The sequence below is a fragment of the Ornithorhynchus anatinus genome, chromosome 3 (genome assembly GCF_004115215.2).
Source record: "Ornithorhynchus anatinus isolate Pmale09 chromosome 3, mOrnAna1.pri.v4, whole genome shotgun sequence".
Classification (NCBI taxonomy): Eukaryota; Metazoa; Chordata; class Mammalia; order Monotremata; family Ornithorhynchidae; genus Ornithorhynchus; species Ornithorhynchus anatinus.
This window is the reverse complement of record NC_041730.1, coordinates 122,627,800-122,651,963: the sequence shown is the minus strand read 5'-3', so window position 1 is coordinate 122,651,963 and position 24,164 is coordinate 122,627,800. Positions and strand designations below refer to the sequence as shown.

Below are 24,164 nucleotides of genomic sequence, written 5' to 3'. Positions count from 1 at the left end.
CGACTTCTCCGCGCCTCAGGTCCCTCCTCTGTAAAATGGGGATCGAGACCGCGAGCCCCACGTGGGACGAGGGCTGTAATCGACCCGATGATCTCGTCGCTACCCCAGTGCTTAGAACGGTGCTCAGCCCACAGTAAGCGCTTAAGAAACACCCCAATTCTCCTTCTCCCGAGCACTTAGTACAGCGCCCTGCACGTGATAAACAGCTGACTGACTGACTGAAGGTGCCGGGAGACCTGACGCACCATGAAAACCGCGCTGAGACCCCGGGGGGAGATTTCACGCGTGGGCCAGCCAGATGTTTTCAGTCCCGGTTCCGGGGGGGGGGACGACGGGCCTCCCGCAGCGCTCCCCTCCCCGGGCAAGACGAACCCAGTGAAACCGTTTCATTTCAAGAAGCCTCTTTATTCGGAACCAGGGGAGCGAGCGGGGCCTCCCCCTCGCCGAGGGTCCGGAGCAGGGCGCCGACCCAGGGTGGAGGCAGGAGACCGTGGACGTCGTGCCGCCGGGGGGAGGGCCGGGCCGGCAGAGCCGGGGGCCGCCCCGGCCCCCGGCGCGAGGTGGCGCCGGCCACGTTCCGCCGGCCGCGGGGAGGCCTCGGGTCGCCTCCCCTCCGGACTCGAGCGGGGCGGGGGAGGGAGGTCAGCCGGGGCCGGGCCGGGGCGGGGGCCCGGGCCCCCCCCCCCGGTCTCCGACGCCCCTTCACTTCCCGGCCCTCCGCTCCTCCTGCCGTTTGGCGATGAGATATTTGAACAGCTCGTACACGGACCAGGCGATGGCCGTGGACGGGATCTGGTAGATGACCCTGGCCTGCGCTCCCCGGAAATAGGCGGTCGCCCCGCCGACCCGGTACACCGTCCTGAAGGCGCTGGCCATGCCCGTGATGTGTCCGCTGATGTTTGAGTTCAAGGCCAGGGACTCCTGGGTGTTGAGCAGCGTCTTGCAAACGTCCAGCGGCGTGGTGAGGGCCGCGGCCACGGCTCCCGCGCAGGCCCCGGAGATGACGTGGGAGCCGGGGTTGTATCGTCTGTGCGGGTTAAAGTGCTCCTGCAGGTACTCGTAGGTCACGAAGTGGATGGCCTGGAAGGGGACGTTCATGGTCAGCTGCGTGGTGTAGCTGCGGTAGAAGGCGCCGGCCCCTTCCTTCTGCCACACGGCCCGCACGCAGTCCGTCACCCGCCGGTAGGGCGAGTTGTACATCTGCATCCTCTGCTTCACCACTGGCGGGGAGGGTCCGTCCGCGCCGGGCGAGGAAGGAGGAGGGAGCGACGGCCCGTCGGTGGCGGCGGGGCGGGGGGGGGGAGCGGACGCCATCCGGGGTCCCCGGCCGGCGGATCGGCCGACGGGATGGAGGGGAGAAGAGAGAGGGGGATGAGCGATTTGGCCGGGACCTCGGCTCAAGTCCCCGGGGGTCGGCGGGTGGACGGGGAGGAAGGGAGCGCGACCGATCCCCGTTCTACCGGGGCGTAACGCTATACCGACACCGGCCGACTTGAGGTCGCAGAGACTTCTACGACGGGGACCGCCCCCTCCCCCCGCCCCCCCCCCCCCGGTACCCACCCCCCTCGCTCCACTTTTCGCTTAGGATGCCGGGATACGCCACTCCCGCCGTCCCCGCTGTCTACCTGCCTACGGCATCGATCCCAGGGGGCGAAGACTCCCTTTTCCGGGGGAGAGGCGGCACCGCGGGAGAAAGAGCACCCCCCGGGACCCTGCTCTACGACGTTGGGCGAGTCGCCTCACTTCTCGCCGTCTCAGTTACCTCTTCCGTAAGAGGGGGATTGAGACCGGGAGCCCCACGTGCGACAGAGACCGTGTCCGACCCGAACCCGACTGGCTCGCCTTAGCTTAGCGCGCGGCGCCCGACGCGCGGTCGGGGCGTAACGGATACCGTTTAAGCCCCCGGACCGTAAGCTCCCTGTGGGCGGGGGGGATGTGCCCACCAACTCTGTTATATCGAACTTTCCCGGGCACATAGTACGTCGTGCTCCGCACGCAGCCGAGCGCTCTATAAATACGACTATAAAAACAAAAAATCCCAGCCCTGAAACCCGGACTGCGGCCCACCCGTCCGGACTGTATCTACGCCAGCGCTCGGTACGGTGCGGCTGGTGCAGGGTGAGCGCTTAACAGATACCATTAAAAAACAAACAGAACCGAAACACTCCCCGGCGTTGTCCGACTCCTTCCCCGAGCCAAGGGCGAACGGCTCCCAAATCCCCCCGGACGGTCGTCTCCCGGTCAGGCCGCGGCGGGACCGAGGGGAGGACGTCATCGCACCCCCGGGGCAACGCTTCCTAACTTCACGTTGGCGTATTACTGAGCTCCGTGGGTTTCCACGCCCCGGCACCGGCCTGGCGTGACACGAGGCCGGCCCCCAGGCTGACCCCGGTGACGCTCGGGCCGACAACCGCGTCCGGGCCGCCTGCCCCGGCTGCCTCCGCCGCTCAGCGGCCCGGTGGACGGTCCCCATCCACTGACAGGCCTCAATCAGTTCTCTCTTTCCCAACTCCGGTCCCTTCGACCCGGCAGGAAAGGGGAAAGTTTCGATTCGGCGCGGCTCAGGGGAAAGAGCCCGGGCTTCGGAGTCAGGGGTCGTGGGTTCGACTCCCGGCCCCCGCCACTCGGCGGCCGTGTGACCGTGGGCGAGTCGCTTCGCTTCTCTGGGCCTCGGTGACCTCGTCTGGAAGACGGGGATTGACCGCGAGCCTCGCGTGGGACGACCCGATGACCCTGTCTCTCCCCCAGCGCTTAGAACGGTGCTCGGCACATAGCAAGCGCTTAACAGATGCCAACGTTATTACTATTATTATTATTATTATTATTATTATTGATTCCTCGCACTGGACGCACGGCCTAGCGGAGAGAGAACGGAAGGACCCGGGTTTTAATCCCGACTCTGCCAATCGCTCGCCGAGGGACCGCGGGCAGGTCGCTCAGACTAGAGAAGCAGCGCGGCTCGGCGCAGAGAGCCCGGGCTCGGGAGTCGGAGGTCACGGGTTCAAATCCCGGCTCGGCCACTCGTCAGCTGTGTGACTCTGGGCAAATCACATAACTTCTCTGTGCCTCAGCGACCCCATCTGTAAAATGGGGATAGAGACGGTGAGGCCCACGTGGGACAACCTGCTCACCCTGTACCCTCCCCAGCGCTCAGAACGGCGCTTTGCCCAGAGTGAGCACTTACCGAATGCCATCATCATCATCATCATCACTATTAACCTTTCTGGGACTCGCTTGCCACAGCTGTAAAACGGGGACACCCGTTCTACCCTCCTACTTGGACTGCGAGCCCCATGCGGGACAGGGCTTCTATCCGATTTAACTCGTATCTTCCCCGGCATCTGGAGCAGCGTCCGACACGGGGTAAGCACTCGACAGATACCGTCGAAAGGAAAAAAAAAAATGAATCCCGGTCATCTGGTAGCAGCGTGGCCTGGTGGAAAGAGCACGGGCCGGGGAGTCGGAGGACCTGGGTGCTAATCCCTCACTTCGCCACCTGCCTGTCGTGTGACTTTGGACAAGTCACTTCTCAAGGCCTTCCGCTTCCTTATTATGGAAAATGGGGATTCACTCGCTAGACCTGGAGCCCCACGTGGGGCAGGTACTGCACCCGACCCCGTCACCTTCGCCTACCCCAGAACTCAGAGCGGTGTCCGGCACAGAGTCGGCACTTAAATCACCACCTAGCGTGACTGTCCGGAAGAGACCAGACCCACCTGGGCCGTGAACACTCCCAGCTCCCCGCGGCCGGGACACACCCGGGGCAGGGCCTCTCCCCGGGACGGTCCCTTGGGCCCCAAGGCCTCCCTCTCTCCCCTAGACTGCGGGCCCGCGGGGGGCAGGATCGTATCTGTCCGTTGTTACTCTCCCAGGCGCTCGGCACGGTGGTCCGTACACAGCAGGCGCCCGACAAATACGACCGACTGGGTGAGCGGCACAGGTTAAGCCTGTCCGGCCCGAGATGAGCAGCGCGGCTCGGTGGGAAGAGCCCGGGCTTGGGAGTCGGGGGTCACGGGTTCGACTCCCGGCCCTGCCACCTGTCGGCTGTGTGACCGGGGGGCGAGTCGCTTCACTTCTCTGTGCCCCGGCGACCTCATCTGTGAAACGGGGATTAACCGTGAGCCTCACGTGGGCGCTTGGAGCGGTGCTCGGCACACGGTAAGCCCTTAACAAATACCAACGGTACTCCCCAGCGCTCGGAGCAGTGCTCTGCACACGGTAAGCGCTTAACAAATACCGACATCGTCGTCATCATCATCATCATCGTCATTGTGAGGAGGGCGCCCCCTGGCGACGAGAGCTGGCAACCGAACCACAGGCGCCCGGTCGGGGGGCAAGAAGACCCGTCGGGAAGGGGGAATTCCGGGGAAGCCGGGGCAGTCCGGACACCGCCTCCCGCTTCGGGGAGCTCGACGGGCGGATCGTTACCTTCTGCAGGATTCATGGCCGCATCATGGAGCAACGTGGCCACACACCCCGCCGCACCTGCGAACGAGAAAACAACTGCCACACGTGAGGCGGGGAGAGGGCGGGCGGATCCGACGGGGAGCCGGTCCGGGGGGGCGCGGGGGGCGACCCGAGGGGCCCCCCGCTCGGAGGAAGGGGGGCGGGGGGGGCCCCCCCCGGCGTCTCCGAAGGCGCCGGCCGACGGAGCAGGAGGCTCCCGGGCGCCTCCGCAGCTCTGCCCGACGGGCGAGGGGCAGTTAAAGCAAGGAAAGTCTCCGACCACGGAGTCCCGGCGGAGCCGACGAGGGGAGGGCGGAGCAGACGCCCGAGCGGCCGGGGCGGGGAGAGGACGATCGCGAGTCACACGGTCCTCTCGGGCGGCTCGACCTCCGAAGGCAACTCACCTTGTCTCCTCCTGCCCGCGTCCTTCCCGCTCCCAGCAACTCCGGACTCCCGGTTTCTTCCCGTCTGCCCCTCTCCTTCGGCGCTCAAACTCCTCCTCTCCGCCCCCTCCCTAAGCTCGCCAACCCCCCCCCCCCGGCCCCGTAAAAGCCCGCCGAGAACCCCGGGACCCCCCTCTGGACCTCCAACCCCCCCCCCGTCCTCGAAACCGCCAGCCTCCGACTCCCGGGCCCCCTCCTCCAGATGAGGCTGGGTCGAGTTTCCTGAGCGGGCCGAGGTCGGAGCTCCCCGCTCCTTCTTCGGGGGGACACGCCCAGAGCCACCCTCGGGGGCGTCGGAAAGCGGGGCGGTTCTGAACGGCTAAGTGGCCGACACGGAGACGGGCACCGGGTCCCCGACCACGGGGCGGCGGAGAGGAAGGACGGGCGTGGCCGGAGAAGAGCGGACTCTTCTCGCCAACTCGTCCCGAGACCCTGCCCTGCCGCCCGTCAGCCGCGTGGGCAAGTCGCTTCACGTCTCCGTGCCTCAGTTCCCTCGCCCGGACAACGGGGACTGAGACCGTGAGACCTCCCGCGGGACAACCCGATGACCCCGGATCTACTCCGGCGCTCTCAGAACGGTGCTCTGCACGCAGCGAGCGCCCGACGGACACCGACGTTATCAGAAGGCAGAAGCGGGTGCCCCGGGGGGGGACCGAGAGAGGCGGTCGCCAAGGAGCCCGGAGTCCGCCGAGCGGGCCCGCCCTCTCCGACCCCAGAGCCTCGGGTGGGAAACGAGGCCGGGCGCGGAAGGGACGAGAGCGGCGAGGGCCCGGGGCCTTCGGGGAGGGGGGGGCGGGGGCGGAGGGCGAACCGGCGCAGGAAGGATCAATGATACCGTTGGCGATATGGCTGTTGCCCCCGGGATGGATCACGTCACTCAGTGTCTTTTTTAACTTCTCGTAGCAGGCAAAGTAGAGGGCGTGGGCGGGCCCGGCCCCCGTGGCCGTGACGTTCAGGCCCCTCATGGGCCGCCACCAGCCCTCCGTCCGCACGATCCTCCACAGGGCCTCCAGCACGTTGCGGTAGCGGGCGGCTGGGTCCGGCTGCAGGCTCTGCATCCGCGTCTGCGAGCGCAAGGAGAGGAGACGGAGGTTACGGGACCCGGTCCGCTCTCGCTTCCTCGGGGGGCCTCGGACGCCCCCGGCTCCCGCCCCGCCTCGGCGACCTCGTCCGTAAAATGGGGATTGAGCCCGCGAGCCCGTCTCACGTGGGACAACCCGATCGATCACCTTGCGTGCCCCGCGCAGAGGGAGCGCGAAAATAAATACCAACGTGATCCTCGCCGGGTCGGAGTCGGGCCGATCCCCGGGGGCGGTGGGCTCCAATCCCGCCTCGGCCACCCGTCCGCCGCGGGAGAAGCCGCGGGGCCCGGGAGTCAGGGGTCACGGGGTCTAATCCCGGCTCTGCCGCGAGTCAGCCGCGTGACCTCGGGCGAGTCGCCCAACCTCTCTGTGCCTCGGTCACCTCGTCCGTCAAACGGGGATTAAAAAACCGCGCACCCCACGCGGGACGGCCTCATCGCCTCGCATCCCCCAGCACTCAGAACCGCGCTTGACGGATACCGCGATTTTCTCTTCCCTGGGCCTCGGTCGCCTCGTCTCTAAAACGGGGATCGAGGCGGGGACCGCGTCCGACCCGATCCGCTCGTACCCACCCCGGCGCTGAGTACGGCGCCTGCCACGAAGCAAGCGCTTGACCAACGCCACAGTTATCGTCGTCGTCATCATCGTCTCTCGGAGCCCAGGGTCCCTGCTGGCTCCGGCCAGCCGCGGCAGTCGGGGCTAAGAATTAGTTCCTCCCCAGAGAACTTCCTATTTACCCTCCGCTTGCCATCTGAGTCGATGCCGTCGCCACGCTCTTGGGAGAAGTAAAGCCCGCCTCCTCCGGGAAGCTCCCCCAGATTAAGCCCCCCTTTTCCTCTAACAATAACAACAACACTGGTATTTGTCAAGCGCTCACTACGTGCCGAGCACCGTCCTGAGCGCTGGGGTAGCCGCAGGGGAGTCGGGGTGGCCCACGTGGGGCTCACGGTCTTCATCCCCATTTTCCAGACGAGGGAACTGAGGCCCAGAGAAGTGAAGCGACTCGCCCGCGGTCACACGGCTGACAGGCGGCCGAGCCGGGATTCGAACTCACGAGTCCTGACTCCGAAGCCCGGGCACTTTCCACCGAGCCGCGCCGCCCCTTGCCCTCCCTACTGCCCCACTCCCTTCGCTCTCCGCCCCCTCCCCGCGCCACGGCACTCGTGCCCGTACGTACGTATCTACAAACGATATGTTAAAAACCGTATTTAATAATTCTAGCTTATCTCTATCGACGACGTGCACGTATCCACGATTCTACTTATTTACGACGATGCCACCGATGCCCGTTTACCTTCCCGTGGTCCGTCTCCCCCCGTCTTAGACTGGGAGCCCGCTGCGGGCGGGGATCGTCCCCGTCTGTCGCCGAGCCGTACTCCCCAGGCGCCCGGGACGGTGGCCTCGCGCCCAGCGGGCGCTCCGAGGACACGACCGAACCGAAGCGGCCGTCTCCGAGCGTCGGGTCCCCCCCCCCCGCCGGACGCGGCGGGCGTCCCGGGGGAGGCCCGCGATCCCTCCCGCGGGATGGAAGGCGAGGCCCCCCCCCCCCCCCCCCCCGTGACCCTCTGGCCCGTCAGAGATCGAACCGCCAGCTAGGGCCCCCGCGGCCCCCTCTCAAGTCGCGAAGGTCGGCTGGCATTCTCCCGCAATTTTCCAGGGCCGGGTCGGGAGCGAAGCCGCGGTCGACGGGCTAACCTCCCCGACGCGGGCCGGGGGGGGGGGGGGTCCGGAGGAAAGCGGAGGGGGGAGACGTCTCTCTGTCCCCCGGGCCCCCCTCCTCGGGCTTGGGACGCCTTCCCCTTCCCAGCCTACAATCCGCCACTCTCCCCACCTTCAGAATCCTCCTCCGATCCCGCCGGCTCCAAGAGGCCCTCTCCGACCGAGCCCTCGTCCGGGTTTGGGAGTCGGGGGTCATGGGTCCGAATCCCGGCTCCGCCACCGCGTTGGACGGCGTCTACCGAGCGCTTACTACGCGCGGGGCACCGCACCGGGCGCTCGGGATGAACGGGTCGGCCACGGACGGAGACGGTCCCCGCCCTCCGACGGGCTTACGGTCCGACCTGTCAGCTGCGTGACCGGGGGCGGGTCCCTTCGCTTCTCTGGGCCTCGGTTCCCTCATCTGCAAAACGGGGATGAAGACCGGGAGCCCCACGTGGGACGACCTGATCCGCCCGCGTCTACCCCGGCGCTTAGAACGGTGCCCCGCCCAGAGTAAGCGCTTAACAGACACCAGCGTTATTATTACTCGGCCTCCCCTCCTCCATCATCCGGGGCGCTCGCTTGAGTAGAGAAGCAGCGAGGCTCAGTGGAGAGGGCACGGGCTTCGGAGTCGGGGGGGGGGGGGCCCACGAGTTCGAATCCCAGCTCCGCCACTTGTCAGCTGGGGGACTGTGGGCGGGCCACTTCACTTCTCCGGGCCTCGGTCACCTCGTCCGTAAAATGGGGATTAAGACCGTGAGCCCCACGTGGGACGACTCGATCACCCCCAGCGCTTAGAACGGCGCTCTGCACATAGTGAGCGCTTAACAAATACCAACAGTATCATTATCATTATTACCCCTCAAGCGCTTTGATACTCGCCCCAGGCCCGCATCCTCATAATCTACCATTTCCCTTATCTGTAATTTCTCTCCCTCTCCGTCTCCCCCTTAAAGACTGCGGACAGGACGGCATGGCGGATAACGCGCGGGCCTCGGAGTCAGAAAGTCACGGGTTCTAATCCCGGCTGGGCCACTTGTCTGCCACGCCACTTCTCTGTCCCTGGGTTACCTCATCCGTAAAACGGGGAAATGAGAGAGTGAGGCCCGGGTAGGGCAGGGACCCGATCTGCCTGTAATAACAACGTTGGTGTTTGTTAGGCGCTTACTACGCGCACGGCGCTGTTCTAAGCGCTGGAGGAGATACAGGGTACCCACCCCGGCATTCGGTACAGTGCCTAGACGTAGCGAGCGCTTAACGAAACCCGGAATTATTATGACCGCAGCGTGGCTCGGTGGAAAGAGCCCGGGCTTGGGAGTCGGAGGTCCCGGGTTCGACTCCCGGCTCTGCCGCCCGTCGGCCGTGGGACTGTGGGCCAGTCGCTTCCCTCCTCTGTGCCTCGGTGACCCCGTCTGGAAAATGGGGATTGACCGTGAACCTCCCGTGGGACGACCCGACGGCCCCGTATCTCCCCCGGCGCTCGGAGTCAGAGGTCATGAGTTGGAATCCCGGCTCGGCCACGCGTCGGCTGTGTGACCGTGGGCGAGTCACTTCACTTCTCTGGGCCTCGGTTCCCTCGGCTGGAAAACGGGGATTAACGGCGAGCCTCACGCGGGACGACCCGCTGACCCGGTATCTCCCCCGGCGCTTAGAACGGCGCTCCGCGCGTAGTGAGCGCTTGCCAAACGCCGACGTCATTATTACGTCCCTCGACTCCACTGCCCCGTCCCCTCCCAGGCGCTCAGGGCGGCGCCCCGCGAACGGTAAGCGACGCCGCGACGCCGGCTCGATGAATGGCGCCGATCGACTGCTGCGACGGTTAGGGCCACGCCCTCTCGAGGCGCCGAGGCAGGCGGAGGGCCCTCCTCGCCCTCAGCTGCATTCCCGGGCCACGGTTCCCCGGGGGGGGCCTCGAATGGGACTTTGGAAGAAATTAATCTTACTTGATAATCCTCCCCGCCCCCCCCCCCCCGCAAAACCACAAAATCCGCTCGGCAGACGCTTCTCCTCCGAAAAGCGGCTGACCACGAGGATCGTCTACGCCTCGAGGCCCGGACGCACACCACCTAGGTCTGGGGTGGCGAGGTCCCGACGGCTGGAGAAGCAGCGTGGCTCAGGGGAGAGAGCCCGGGCTTGGGCGGCGGAGGTCGTGGGTTCGAATTCTACATAGATGTGTACACGCTTATACGTATACATGCGTGTGTGTGTGTGTGTGTACACATACACACACATATATATACACACGCGCGCGCACACACATACACACATATATATATATATATATAAAACTCCCATCTATATTGATGCCCGTTTACCTGCTTTGATGTCTGTCTCCCCCGCACCTCTAGGCTGTAAACCCGGCGTGGCCAGGGATCGCCTCTCTTTATTGCCGCGCCGTACTTTCCGAGCGCTCAGTCCAGTGCTCCGCACCCAGGAAGCGCTCGGTGAATACGACCGAACGAATGAACCCACGACCCCCGAGTCCCAAGCCCGCGCCCCTTCCGCTGAGCCACGCTCGCTTCTCTTTAGGGAAGAACGTCGGAGGAGAACCGGCCGCCAGTTCCGCGGAAGCCGAATCGATCGAAGCGGGTCGCTCGCGCCGTGAGGCCGACACACGGCAGGGACCGTCTCTCCCCGCCGCCCACTCGCTCGTTCCAAGCGCTCGGTCCAGCGCTCTGCACAGAGTGAGCGCTCAGTAAATACTACCGCGTAAACACCATCGAACGACAGAAGCGACTCGGACCCGCGCGAAGAGCGCAGGCCCGGGGGGGGGGTCCTCTGGGAGTCGGAGGACCCGGGTTCTACCCCCGGCTCTGCCGCTTGCCCGCCGTGCGACCTCGGGCAAGTCGCTTCTCCGTGCCTCGGTCTCCTCACCCGTAAAACGGGGAGGAAAACCTATCCTCTCCTACTTAGACCGGGGGCTCCGCGGGGTCTGCGTCCAACCTGATTATCTCGTACCTAACCCAGTGCCTAGTACGGTGCTCGGCACGCTGTGACCTTTTTTTTTTTTTTTAACGGCATCTGTCAAGTGCTTACCGCGTGCCAGATGCTGTCATTAAGCCCCGGGGGATAACAGTAACGTCGGTATCTGTCAAGCGCCCGCCACGTGCCGGGCACCGTTCCAAGCGCCGGGGTAGCCACGGGGCCGTCGGGTCGTCCCACGTGAGGCTGGCGGTCAATCCCCGTTTCCCGGATGAGGTGGCCGAGGCGCAGAGAGGCGAAGCGACTCGCCCACGGTCGCACGGCCGACGCGCGGCAGGGCCGGGGAAGACACGGAACGATCGGATTCGACCCGGTCGCTGCCCCTCAGGGGGCTGGCGGACCCGATCCCCATTTTAATGACGATAATAGGGTCGGTATCCGTTCGGCGCTCACTGGGCGCCGAGCGCCGTTCTAAGCGCCGGGGGGGACGCGGGGTCATCGGGTTGTCCCGTGAGGCTCCCGGTCTTCATCCCCGTTTTCCAGATGAGGTCACTGAGGCGCCGAGAAGGGGAGCGCCCCGCCCCCGGGTCCCGCCGCCGCCGGGCGGCGGGGCCGGGATACGAACCCGTGACCTCCGACTCCCGAGCCCGGGCGCCTCCCACCGCGCCGCGCTGCTTCTACGGCCGAGGTGAGCGAGTCCCAGAGAAATGCAGTGACTCGCCCAGGATCACGAAGCAGACGGGTGCCAGAGCTGGGAGCAGAACCCAGGTCCTCTGTCCCTCGGGCCTGTGCCCTCTCTACGAGGCCACGCTGCTTCCCTTGCTCGGCCCGACATCCAGTAAGCTCTTAACAAACACCGCCCGCTGTTCACTCGGTAGTATTTATTCATTCATCCCAACGTATTTATCGGGCGCTTACTGTGCGCAGGGCACTGCACTAAGCGCTCGGACGGTGCTCCGCACATAGTAAGCGCTCAATAAATACCAACGAATGAACGTACCAGTGGGTGACAGAGAGAGCCGGTCCCCGCCCTCTGACGGGCTCACGGTCTAATCGGGGGAGACGGACGGGCGAGGACGGTGGCGATGAATAGAAGCGAGGTTATTATTATTGTTATTACTGGGGAGCCAGACAAGAACAATGGCAATACACGGACTCGAGATCATTGTTATTAGCAGGCCAGTTACAGAGGGAAACCGGTTCCCACACCCAAAAGCTGGGAGCCGAGCGTGGCTCGGTGGAAAGAGCCCGGGCTTGGGAGTCAGCGGCCACGGGTTCGAATCCCGGCTCGGCCACCTGTCAGCCGTGTGACTGTGGGCGAGTCACTTCGCTTCTCGGGGCCTCGGTCACCCCGTCTGTAAAACGGGGCCGAAGACCGCGAGCCCCGCGTGGGACCCCCTGATTCCCTCGTGGCCACCCCGGCGCTTAGAACAGCGCTCCGCAAACGGCAGGCGCTTAACGGACACCGCCGTTATTACGGAGACCGGAGGCTCACCGGGGGCAGGGAGAGCGTCTGTCATATGGTACGGTGCTCTCGGCGCTCAGGAAATACGATTTCCCGACTCTGACTCCGGGAGAGGCTCTTCCTCCGCACCTGCTCCGGGGGAGCGGGGAAAACCGGCACAGCCCGCTGGAGAGCGAGCCCCGTGGGACGCCAGCCACGTCCTCCCCGCCCCCGTTCGCGCCCGCTCGGCCGCGGGCGCCGGGACGACGGATCGCTCCCGCGACCGGCCGGTCGGCGGGCCGGCAGCCGGGAAGAGGGTCGGGGTGTCATTCCGCCACGCTGGAATCCGCTCCCCCCGCCTCCCCCCCCCCCCCCCGGCCCCTTCCCACTTCCCGAGCGGAGGGAGACACCTCCGCCTCTCCGCTTCCCGCCGAAAGCGGCTCCGAGATTCCCCCGTAAGGAGATCCCGGGGCCTCCCTTGCAAAATCCGCCCTAAAACTAGCCCCCAGGCGGGTGGGCGGGAGGGCTCCGGTTAAGGGATTCCCAAGGGGTCAAGGTGACCGGCTCCGCCTCTGTTGGGGGGCAGGTCCGGAGCCAGGAGCCGGAGCCAGGAGCCGGAGCCCGGAAAGAGGTCAGACGGCACCTTCCCGTGCCGGCAGCCCCTCGGCTCCCGGCGCGGCCGGCCGGGGGCCGGCCCGGGAGAGGCCGCGGGGGTCCGCCGCCTCCCCCTCCCGCCGCCGCGGGGGGACGAGACCCACTGCCGTGGTCAAAAGGGGTTGCCGCACGCCAGGCTATTTTAAGCCCCCGCCGCGGTCCTCGGCAGCAGCCGAGAGGTGGCCGGCGCGGGCCCGGGAACGGCGGCTCTCCCGGCAAGGGCCCGGGAACGGCGGCTCTCCCGGCGCAGGCCCGGGAACAGAGGCTCTCCCGGCGCGGGCCCGGGAAGAGCGCACCTGCAGGAGGGACCAACTCGGACCGGGCTTTGTCGGAGCAGAGACGGGAAACTGCCTTCCTGGGCCGGGGTTCCACTTTCTCAAACACCTCTCTTTCCGGAAACCCTGAATCGTTCATTCGATCGCATTTACCGGGCGCTTGCCGGGCGCGGAGCGCTCGGCGGAGAGGGCACGGGACAACGTGACGGACACGCTCCCCGCCCGCAACCAGCTCAGAGGCCACGAGACGTCAATAACGTCGGTATCCGCTAAGCGCTGACTACGCGCAGAGCGCCGTTCTAAGCGCCGGGGGAGACGCGGGGGACTCGGGTTGTCCCGCGTGACCGTCTCCGTCCCCATTTTACAGATGAGGTAACCGAGGCCCGGAGAGGCGAAGTGACTCGCCCGCGGCCGCCAAGCGGCGGAGCTGGGATTCGAACTCCCGACCTCTGACTCCGAAGCCCGCAAGACGGTCGTTCTCTGCTGCCACCTGAGCCTTTCCCCGCTTCATCCCCGCTAGACCCGGAGCCCGGCTGACGGCCGCTCTCCTTAAAACAGTCCCTCGCAGAGAGGAACGCCGGTGCAGCTTTCCCTGGGCGATCTCTCTCCTTGGGACTAGATAATCCCCACCTCCTTTATTCCCCCACTCATTCTGGAAGCTATTAAACGATTCTTCGCTGCCCTCTCGGGCTCCGTTCAGACGTCTCTCCGGAAACCCGACGCCCTAAACTCGGTCCTCTGATGAGGGCCTAAGTATAGCGAGGGTGTTACGGGGCAGCTCTGGAATATCTACACATGCAGCGCGTCAGCTCCGGGAAAAAAATTAAAAGCGCTGTATTTTGATACACGCGGGACCGGGACCGGGCGGCATCTCCGGATCCTTCCCCGGACCTGAGGCTACCGACTCCTTCCCCGTTTTGAACCGTCCGGTCTTCCTTTCTTACGGCGTCGTCCCCCTTTTCCGATTCCATCTATCGCCGCTGCTCTCGTCCGTCCGACTCCCCCGATCAGACCGTGAGCCCGTCGGAGGGCCGGGACCGGCCCCGTTGCCCGTCTGTCCGGTCCGAGCGCTCGGTCCGGTGCTCTGCACCTAGCGAGCGCTCGATAAATGCCGCTGAACGCATCAGCGGCTTGGCGGAGTGGCAGAAACAGAAATGGGCCGACTTCCGTTCTCGGCATTTAGTCGGGCGCGTCCCTCCCTCGCTGCCCGCGGCGGACATCGAACCCAAGCGCCGCCCTCTTTCGCCTTCAGTTACGCAGGTCGACGACGCTAGGCCGCCGGCGGGGACGCCGAGCACCTCCCCTTGATAACGCCGGTACCCGTCGAGCGCTTACCGTGTGCAGAGCACCGTTCTAAGCGCCGAGGGAGGTACGGGTTAATCGGCTCGGCCCGCGTGCGGCTCCCAGTGAATCCCCGCTTTACAGAGGAGGTAACAGAGAGTGACGACGCCGGTATTAGTCAAGCGCTTCCGACGTGCGGAGCACCGTCCTGAGCGCCGGGGGAGATACGGGGGCGTCGGGTCGTCCCACGGGAGCCTCACGGTTAATCCCCGTTTTCCAGACGAGGGAACCGAGGCCCGGAGAAGCGAAGCGACTCGGCCCGCGGTCACGCGGCCGACGGGGCCGGGGGTCGAGCCCACGACCTCTGACTCCCGAGCCCGAGCCCTTCGCGCCGCGCCGCTTCCGCATTTGGCACCGAGCCATCGACAGATGTTATTTCTTTGTAAATCCAATCCGCTGCCCGGCAGAGAGTAGGCCGGCTTCCTTCGGGAGGACGAGGCCCGGCTCTCGACCCGGGCGCTCCCTCCGAAAGAGGCCAACGGACCGGTTTCTCCCCCGCTCCCCCGTAGACGATACCGCCGCCCTCCACGTCCTCGGTTCCGCCGCGGACGAATTGCTTCGACCTGAGGCTTTCCGGACTTCCCGCCGAGAGATGAGGAGCATCTGCTGACGCCCGCGGTTTCTTTCGTTCTGAGGATCGCGGGAGCAGAGAAGCAGCGCGGCTCAGTGGAAAGAGCCCGGGCTCTGGAGTCGGAGGGCGTGGGTTCGAATCCCGGCTCGGCCGCTTGTCGGCCGTGTGACTTCGGGCGAGTCACTTCACTTCTCGGTGCCTCAGTGACCCCGTCTGTAAAATGGGGACGAAGACCGTGAGCCCCACGTGGGACGACCCGATTCCCTCGTGTCTACCCCGGCGCTTCGAACGGTGCTCGGCACATAGCGGGCGCTTAACAAATACCGACACCGTTGTTATTATCGTCATCTCCGACGTGGTCCGCAAAAAGGCCTCTCCGAAAGGTGCCGATCGCTGCGTTTGACTTTCGCCTCCCACGGCTCGGACCGTCCGCGGGAATAGGTTCCGGTCGGTTTGCTGCACGTTAATAATGATGTTGGTATTCGTTAAGCGCTTACTACGTGCAGAGCACCGTTCTAAGCGCTGGGGGAGGTACGGGACCATCGGGGGGGGGGGGGGGTCCCCCGTGAGGCTCCCGGCCTTAATCCCCATTGGACAGATGAGGTCGCTGAGGCACAGAGAAGCTAATTAGGATAATGTTGGTATTCGTTAAATAAATTGTGGTGTCTGTTGAGCGCTCACTACGTGCGAAGCGCCGTTCTAAGCGCTGGGGGATACGAGGCGATCGGGTCGTCCCACGTGGGGCTCACGGTTTTAATCCCCATTTGACGGATGAGGCAACTGAGGCCCAGAGAAGTGAAGTGACTCGCCCGAGGTCACACAGCTGACCGGCGGTGGAGCCGGGATTAGAACCCGTGACCTCCGACTCCCAAGCCCGGGCTCTTTCCACTGAGCCACGCTGCGCTTACTATGTGCAGAGCACCGTTCTGAGCACTGGGGGAGATGCAGGAAGATCAGGCCGTCCCACGTGGGGCTCACAGCCTTAATCCCCATTTTACAGACGAGGTGACTGAGGCCCAGAGAAGCTAATAATAACAATAATGACAATGTTGGTATTTGTTAAGCGCTCACTCTGTGCGGAGCGCCGTTCTGAGCGCCGGGGGAGATGCGGGGTCATCGGGTCGTCCCCCGTGAGGCTCACGGTCTTCGTCCCCATTTTCCAGATGAGGGAACCGAGGCCCCGAGAAGCGAAGTGACTCGCCCCCGGTCACGCGGCCGCCGGGTGGCGGAGCCGGGATTCGAACCCGTGAGCCCTGCCTCCCAAGCCCGGGCTCTCGCCACTGAGCCCCGCTGCTCCTCCCGGGCCACCGGACGGTGAGCTCACGGCGGGCGGGGATCGCCGCCCTCTACTGCTGTCCCGTGCCTTCCCGGGCGGTCAGCACAGTGCTCCGCAGACAGTAAGGCGCTCCGTCGACGCCATCGGTCGACTGAGCGCAAGAAACGGGGGCGAGAAACAGCCGCGGGTCGCTCCATCCCCAAACCGGGTCTCGCCCCGCCTCCCTCGATTCCGACCGTCCGTTGATCTCCCGTCCCCATAAGGAGCTAGATGAGGGTTCGTCGGGGAACAGTAGCGTCGGTATCTGTCATCAATAATAATAAATAATAATAATAATAATAATAACGTTGGTATCGGTTAAGCGCTCACTTAACCCACGGGAGCCTCACGGTTAATCCCCGTTTTCCAGACGAGGGAACCGAGGCCCGGAGAGGCGAGGCGACCCGCCCGCGGTCACCCGGCCGACGGGCGGCAGGGCCGGGAGTCGAACCCGTGACCTCTGACTCTCCCCGCCGAGCCGAACGGCTCCCGACGCTGCCAGATCCGTTGGTTCGAGCCATCGTGTTTACTGAGCGCCCGCCGCGCGCAAAAAGCGCCGGACTGGGATCCGGTCCTCACCGATCAGACCGCGCGCCCGTCCGACGGCAGGGACCGTCTCTGTCCGTTGCCGACCCGTTCGTCCCGAGCGCTGGGTACGGTGCCCCGCACGTAGTAGGCGCTCAAGGAACGCTACCCAACGAAGGAATGAATCTGGCCTGCGACACCCCCAGCTCTCCCCTTTGCCCCGTGAGGGGAGACGGCGCCGACCGAGAGCGCCCGAAAATAACAACGATGATGTCGGTAAGCTCAGCTCAGGTCCTCGCACGACAACAGTAGTGACGTTGGCACCCGCTGAGCGCTTACTACGCGCCGGGCACTGTCCCGAGCGCTGGGGGAGATACGGGGTCACCGGCGGGGCTCGCGGCTAATCCCCGTCTGACAGACGAGGTCACCGAGGCACCGAGAGGCGAGGCGGCTCGCCCGCAGTCCCACAGCCGACGAGCGGCAGAGCCGGGGTTCGAACCCGCGACCTCCGACGCCCGCGCCCGGGCTCTCTCCCCCGAGCCGCGCCGGCCCGTTTCTTGAGCGCTCGCCTGTGCGCAAAGCGCTGTCCTGAGCGCTTGACCCGGGGGGCCCCCCCGGGGCCCGGCCCTGGGCGCGACTCTCGCTCGGTCGCCTCTCGGCCGGGAGCTCGCCGTGGGCGGGGACGGTCCTCTCTTCAGCGCCGTAGTCTCCCGGGCGCCCAGCGCAGCGCTCCGCACACGGCGAGCGCTCGACAAAGAGGACGGGACGAACGCCGCGCACCCCGGCGCGTACGCGCTTGCCGGGGGTCTCCGCCCCCCGCCCCCAGGCGCGGGTCGGAGCGCGGTGGGGTCTCGCGGCCTGGCGTTTAGAGCCCAGGCCCGGCTGCCGGAACGTCGCGGGTTCTAATCCCGGCTCCACCACGCGTCTGCCGCGCGTCCCCGGGGCGGGTCACCTCGTAACGTCGCTATCCGTCAGGCGCTCGCTCCGTGCGGGGCGCCGTTCCAAGCGCCGGGGGCAGATACGGGGGCGTCGGGTCGGCCCACGTGGGGCTCCCGCTCTTCGTCCCCATTTTCCGGACGAGGTCGCCGAGGCCCAGGGAAGCGCAGCGACCCGCCCGCGGTCACCCGGCTGACGGGTGGCCGAGCCGGCGTTCGAACCCGTGACCTCGGACTCCCAAGCCCGGGTTCTTTCCGCCTCGCCGCTTCTCACTTCGCCGCTCCCTTCTGGGCCTCGGTTCCCTCCCCTGGAAAATGGGGAGGGAGACCGTTATCATTATCATTACCCTCAGTACAGTGGCCGGCACCCAGTAAGCGCTTAACGGGCACCGTCGTCGTCATCGGGATTGCGCTCGGGACGGTGCCCGGGACATAATAAGCGCTTAACGGACACCATTTTATCATTACGCTCAGTACGGCGACCGGCACGTAGTAAGCGCTTAACGGACACCGTTATCGTCATTATGCTCAATACGGCGCCCGGCACGTAGTAGGCGCTTAACGGACACCATTGTCGTCATTATGATGATCAATACGGTGACCGGCACGTAGTAGGCGCTTAACGGGCACCGATATTATTATGATGATGATGCTTAGTACGATGACCGGCACATAGTAAGCGCTTAACGAACGTGATTATCATCATCATTATTACTGAAGCCCGTCAAAGGGCAGGGACCGGCTCTGTCTGTTGCCGACTCGTCCGTTCCAAGCGCTCGGTACAGTGCTCTGCACATAGTGAGCGCTCCATAAATACTATTGAAGGAATGAATGAATGACTAGTAAGTGCTCAACAAGCACCATCATCACGATTATTACCGTCATCATCATCATTATTATGAGGCTGAGTGCAGGGGCCAGCACAGAGTAATCGCTTAACAAACACCATCATCATTATTATTATTATTACGAGGCGGAGCGCGGAGGCCAGTACAGAGTAAGCGCTTAACAAGCACCATCATTATTATTACGAGGCGGAGTGCGGAGGCCAGTACAGAGTCAGCGCTTAACAAACACCATCATTATTATGATGATTATGATTATTACGAGGCGGAGCGCGGAGGCCAGTACAGAGTAAGCGCTTAACAAGCGCCATCATTATTATGATGATTATTATTATTATTACGAGGCGGAGCGCGGAGGCCAGTACAGAGTAAGCGCTTAACAAGCGCCATCATTACGACGGTGACGATTATTATTATTACGAGGCGGAGCGCGGAGGCCAGTACAGAGTAAGCGCTTAACAAGCGCCATCATTATTATGATGATTATTATTATTATTACGAGGCGGAGCGCGGAGGCCAGTACAGAGTAAGCGCTTAACAAGCGCCATCATTATTAAGACGATTATTATTATTACGAGGCGGAGCGCGGAGGCCAGTACAGAGTAAGCGCTTAACAAACGCCATCATTACGACGGTGACGATGATGATTATTACGAGGCGGAGCGCGGAGGCCAGCACAGAGTAAGCGCTTAACAAACGCCATCATTACGACGGTGACGATGATGATTATTACGAGGCGGAGCGCGGAGGCCAGCACAGAGTAAGCGCTTAACAAAACGCCACCATTACGACGGTGACGATGATGATTATTACGAGGCGGAGCGCGGAGGCCAGCAGAGAGTAAGCGCTAGACAAACGCCATCACCATGGCGATTATCATCGTGATCATCACCGCGATCACGAGGCCGAGCGCAGGGGCTGGCACAGAGGAAGCGCTCGAGAGGCACCGTGGTCATCACGCCGCCGCCGACCGCGACGACGATCGGGACCGGGGGGCCGAGCGCGGGGGCGAGCGGAGAGCGAGCGCTCGAGGAACCCCGGCATCGTCGTCATCGCCCCGACCGCGGCGACGGGTGGGCCTGGGAGGTCACGGGCTCGAATCCCCGCCCCGCCCCTCGTCAGCCGGGTGACCGTGGGCGAGTCGCTTCGCCGGGCCCCGGTGGCCTCGGCGGGAAAACGGGGATGAAGACCGCGAGAGCCCCGCGCGGGACAACCCGCGTCTCCCCCGGCGCTCGGCACATAGCGAGCGCTTGACGGATACCAACGCCGTCATCACGGGCCCGGGCGCGGGGGCCGGCACGGGGCGGGCCCTAAACGCACACGCCGTCGCCGTCGCCACGATCGGGATCATTATTACGACCGGGGCCACGGGGCCGGGCGCGGGGGCCGGCAGAGAGTGAGCGCCGAGCGGACCCCCGCGTCCTCGTCATCACGACTGTCGCGACCGTGACCGCGAGGCCGAGCGCGGGGGGGGGGCCGGCGCAGAGTGAGCGCCGGACCCCCAGCCCCCTCGTCATCGGGACTATCGTCTCACTAGAAGCGGCGCGGCTCAGCGGAAGGCGCGCGGGCTTGGGAGTCGGGGGTCCTGGGTTCGAATCCCGCCTCTGCCGCGCGTCGGCCGGGGGGACCGAGTCGCTTCACTTCCCCGGGCCTCGGTGACCCCGTCCGGAAAGCGGGGACGAAGACCGGGAGCCCCCCGGGGGACAACCCGGTTCCCCCGGGGTCTCCCCCAGCGCTCGGAACGGTGCTCGGCACCTAGGGGGAGCGTGACAAATACCGACATTATTATTATACTCTTCGGAGGCCGAGCTTCACACACTCCGTCGTTATAATAATAATCATAATGTCGGTATCTGTTAAGCGCTCACTAGGTGCAGAGCACCGTTCTGAGCGCCGGGGTAGACGCGGGGGAATCGGGCGGTCCCACGTGGGGCTCACGGTCTTCGTCCCCATTTTGCAGATGAGGGAACTGAGGCCCGGAGAAGTGAAGCGACTCGCCCCCAGTCACCCAGCCGACACGTGGCAGAGCCGGGATTCGAACTCATGAGCCCTGCCTCCCAAGCCCGGGCTCTTTCCACTGCGCCACGCTGCTTCTCTGCTGTTCTCACGCCGCTGTTATCGATAACGTGGGTATCTGTTAGGCGCTTACTAGGCGCCGAGCGCCGTTCTGAGCGCTGGGGGAGAGAAGCAGCCTGGCGCAGTGGAAAGAGCCCGGGCTTGGGAGTCAGGGGTCATGAGTTCGAATCCCGGCTCTGCCACTTGTCGGCTGGGGGACTGGGGGCGAGTCGCTTCACTCCTCCGGGCCTCGGTTCCCTCATCTGGAAAATGGGGACGAAGACCGTGAGCCCCACGTGGGACGACCCGATGCCCCCGTGTCTACCCCGGCGCTCAGAACGGTGCTCGGCACCTAGGGAGCGCTTAACAGATACCAACATTTTTAACATCATTACATAAGGGAACCGGGTTGTCCCACGTAGGGGCTCCCGGTCTTCGTCCCCGTTTTCCAGACCGGGGCTCACCGAGGCCCAGGGAAGTGAAGCGACTCGCCCCCGGTGCCCCCCCCCGGCCGACGAGCGGCAGAGGCGGGATTCGAACTCAGGACCTCCGACTCCCAAGCCCGCGCGTGCTCTTTCCACCGAGCCACGCCGCTGCTCCGACGACGACGACGGCGACGGCGGCGACGAGCGCCGGGGCCGGCAGAGAGCGAGCGCCGGACCCACCCCATCATGACGATGGCGCCGTCCTCACCTTGACGCAGTCGACGGGATACATGAGGCAGTGCTCCAGCACGCCCGCCACCGCCCCGGCCGCCATGTGCGTGCTGACCGCCGCCCCGGCCGGCAGCGCCTCGTACTCCGCCGGACGCCCCGACGCCGCCATCCGCCCGGGCCCGGCCCCCGGCCCCCGCCCCCGGCCCCCGGCCCCCGCGCGCCCCGCCCCGCCCCGCCCCGCCCCCCGGGCCCCGCCATTGGCCCCGACGCCCGCCCGGGCCCGCGCCCCATTGGCCGCCCCGCCCGCCGCTCCGCCGCCCCGCGCGCCCATTGGCTCCCCCGCTCGGCGCTCCGGCCGCTCGGGGGCGGGGCCGGGCCCGGCTCGCCCGCGGATTGGCCGGGATCCGGGGGCGCCGCGCGCCCTCCCCTCCCCGCCCGCCCGGGCACGTGCTCGGGAGCCGCCGCGCCATTGGTCGGGGGCTCCGCGCGCCGCCGGCGGGCGCGCGGGCCGCGAGGGGGGGGAGGGGGAGGGGGCGGCTCTTCAAGGTCAGGAGGGGGCGGGGCCCCGCCCGGCACCGCCTCCTGACGTCATCGAGGTGACGTCATCGCCCCCTCCCCGCTCGGGCGGTCGTCATGCGGGGGGGGGGGGCGGGGGGATTTGTGAAGCGCTCCTGGGGTGCCGAGCGCTGTTCCCAGCGCCACGTGGGGCTCCCGGGCTTCATCCCCATTTTACAGACGAGAGAACTGAGGCCCACAGAAGCTGATAATAATAATGTTGGTGTTTGTTAAGCGCTTACTCGGTGCAGAGCGCCGTTCTGAGCGCTGGGGGAGACACGGGGGCATCGGGTTGTCCCACGCGGGGCTCCCAGTCTTCGTCCCCATTTCACAGATGAGAGAACTGAGGCCCACAGAAGCTGATAATAATAATAATGTTGGTATTTGTTAAGCGCTTACTAGGTGCAGAGCACTATGCTGAGCGCTGGAGGAGAGACAGGGTCATCGGGTTGTCCCACGTGGGGCTCACCGACTTTATCCCCCATTTTACAGATAATAATAATAATGTCGGTATTTGTTAAGCGCTTACTAGGTGCCGAGCACTGTTCTAAGCGCCGGGGGAGATACGGGGTCACCGGGTCGGCCCGCGGGAGGCTCACGGTCTTCATCCCCATTTTCCAGGTGAGGGAACTGAGGCCCAGAGAAGCTCCATTTACACTCACTCCCTCGGTGAACTCATCCGCTCTCACGGCTTCGACTACCATCTCTACGCAGATGACACGCGGATCTCCATCTCCGCCCCCGTCCTCTCCCCCTCCCTTCGGGCTCGCGTCTCCTCCCGCCTCCGGGACGTCTCCCCCTGTTTGTCGGCCCGCCACCTAAAACTCGACGTGAGCGAGACCGAGCTCCTCATCTTCCCTCCCGAACCCGGTCCTCTCCCGGACTTCCCTATCACCGTGGACGGCACGACCGTCCTTCCCGTCTCTCGGGCCCGCGATCTCGGTGTCATCCTTGACTCGTCTCTCTCGTTCACCCCACGCGTCCTATCCGTTACCGAGACCTGCCGGTCTCACCTCTACGATATCGCCGAGATCCGCCCTTTCCTCTCCACCCAGACGGCTACCTTACTATTACGGGCTCTCGTTATATCCCGGCTAGACTACCGTGTCGGCCTTCTCTCCGACCTCCCTTCCTCCTCTCTCGCCCCGCTCCGGTCTATTCTTCACTCCGCCGCCCGGCTCATCTTCCCGCAGAAACGATCTGGGCCTGTCACTCCCCTTCTTAAACGACTCCAGTGGTTGCCCATCGACCTCCGCTCCAAACAGAAACTCCTCACTCTAGGCTTCGAGGCTCTACGTCACCTTGTCCCCTCCTACCTCTCCTCCCTTCTCTCTTTCCACCGCCCACCCCGCACGCTCCGCTCCTCCGCCGCCCACCTCCTCGCCGTTCCCCGGTCTCGCCCGTCCCGCCGTCGACCCCCGGGCCGCGTCCTCCCGCGGTCCCGGAACGCCCTCCCTCCTCCCCTCCGCCAAACCGATTCTCTTCCCCTCTTCAAAACCCTACTTAAAACTCACCTCCTCCAAGAGGCCTTCCCAGACTGAGCTCCTCTTCCCCCTCTACTCCCTCTGCCATCCCCCCTTCACCTCTCCGCAGCTAAAGCCTCATTTTCCCCTTTTCCCTCTGCTCCTCCACCTCTCCCTTCCCATCCCCACGGCACCGTACTCGTCCGCTCGACCGTACATATTTTCATCACCCTATTTATTTTGTTAGTGAAATGTACATCGCCTCGATTCTATTTAGTTGCCATCGTTTTTACGAGATGTTCTTCCCCTCGACTCTATCTATCGCCATCGTTCTCGTCCGCCCGTCTCCCCCGATCAGACCGTGAGCCCGTCAGACGGCAGGGACCGTCTCTATCTGTTGCCGACTTGTTCGTCCCGAGCGCTTAGTACGGTGCTCTGCACCTAGTAAGCGCTCAATAACTACTATTGAATGAATGAATGAATGAAGTGACTCGCCCCCAGTCACCCGGCTGACAAGGGGCAGAGCCGGGAGTCGAACCCACGACCCCCGACTCCCGAGCCCGGGCTCTTGCCGCTGCGCCACGCCGCTTCCCGTCATCAGGCGGTCCCACGTGGGACTCACGGCCTTCAGCCCCATTTGACAGACGAGGTCACTGAGGCCCAGAGAAGGGAAGGGACTCGCCCCCAGTCCCCCGGCCGGCCAGCGGCGGAGCCGGGATTCGAACCCAGGACCTCTGACGCCCCAGCCCGGGCTCTTTCCGCTGAGCCGCGCTGCTTCGTCCGAGGGTGATGCTTCTCCTCTTCCTCCTCCTCGCATCCATTAAGCGCTTACTACTACTACTGATGATGATGATGATGATGATGATACTCTTAAGCACTTACTACGCGCCAAGCACCGTTCTAAGCGCTGGGGGAGGTACAGAGCGATCGGGTTGTCTC

The 24,164-nt window shown here is 64.9% G+C and overlaps 1 protein-coding gene across 4 annotated transcripts; it reads right to left on the bottom strand.

The window, feature by feature from the left end:
• Positions 1 to 384: 384 nt before the first annotated feature.
• SLC25A28 (solute carrier family 25 member 28) lies at positions 385 to 21,393 on the bottom strand. Of its 4 annotated transcripts, none has more exons than XM_029061243.1 (4): positions 21,245 to 21,393; positions 5,725 to 5,953; positions 4,429 to 4,485; positions 385 to 1,220 (listed from the first exon to the last, which is right to left on the bottom strand). In XM_029061243.1, the coding sequence occupies exons 1-4, from the start codon at positions 21,374 to 21,376 to the stop codon at positions 703 to 705; spliced, it is 936 nt and encodes a 311-aa protein (XP_028917076.1). In that variant the 5' UTR covers positions 21,377 to 21,393; the 3' UTR covers positions 385 to 702. The 4 variants fall into 4 exon arrangements, with proteins under 4 accessions (XP_028917076.1, XP_028917078.1, XP_028917077.1 ...); XM_029061245.1 differs by lacking the exon at positions 21,245 to 21,393 and adding an exon at positions 21,217 to 21,234; XM_029061244.2 differs by lacking the exon at positions 21,245 to 21,393 and adding an exon at positions 14,869 to 14,966.
• Between the last annotated feature and the right edge of the window lie 2,771 nt (positions 21,394 to 24,164).

What these genes read in the sequence shown, in the direction of transcription:
- SLC25A28 (XM_029061243.1), bottom strand. Translation starts at nt 21,376, where the DNA reads ATGGCGGCGTCGGGGCGTCCGGCGGAGTACGAGGCGCTGCCGGCCGGG. An exon ending in ATCCCGTCGACTGCGTCAAG is followed by an intron (nt 5,954 to 21,244) that starts GTGAGGACGGCG and finishes TTGCGCTCGCAG; the next exon opens with ACGCGGATGCAGAGCCTGCA. An exon ending in GGCCATGAATCCTGCAGAAG is followed by an intron (nt 1,221 to 4,428) that starts GTAACGATCCGC and finishes CCTCCCCGCCAG; the next exon opens with TGGTGAAGCAGAGGATGCAG.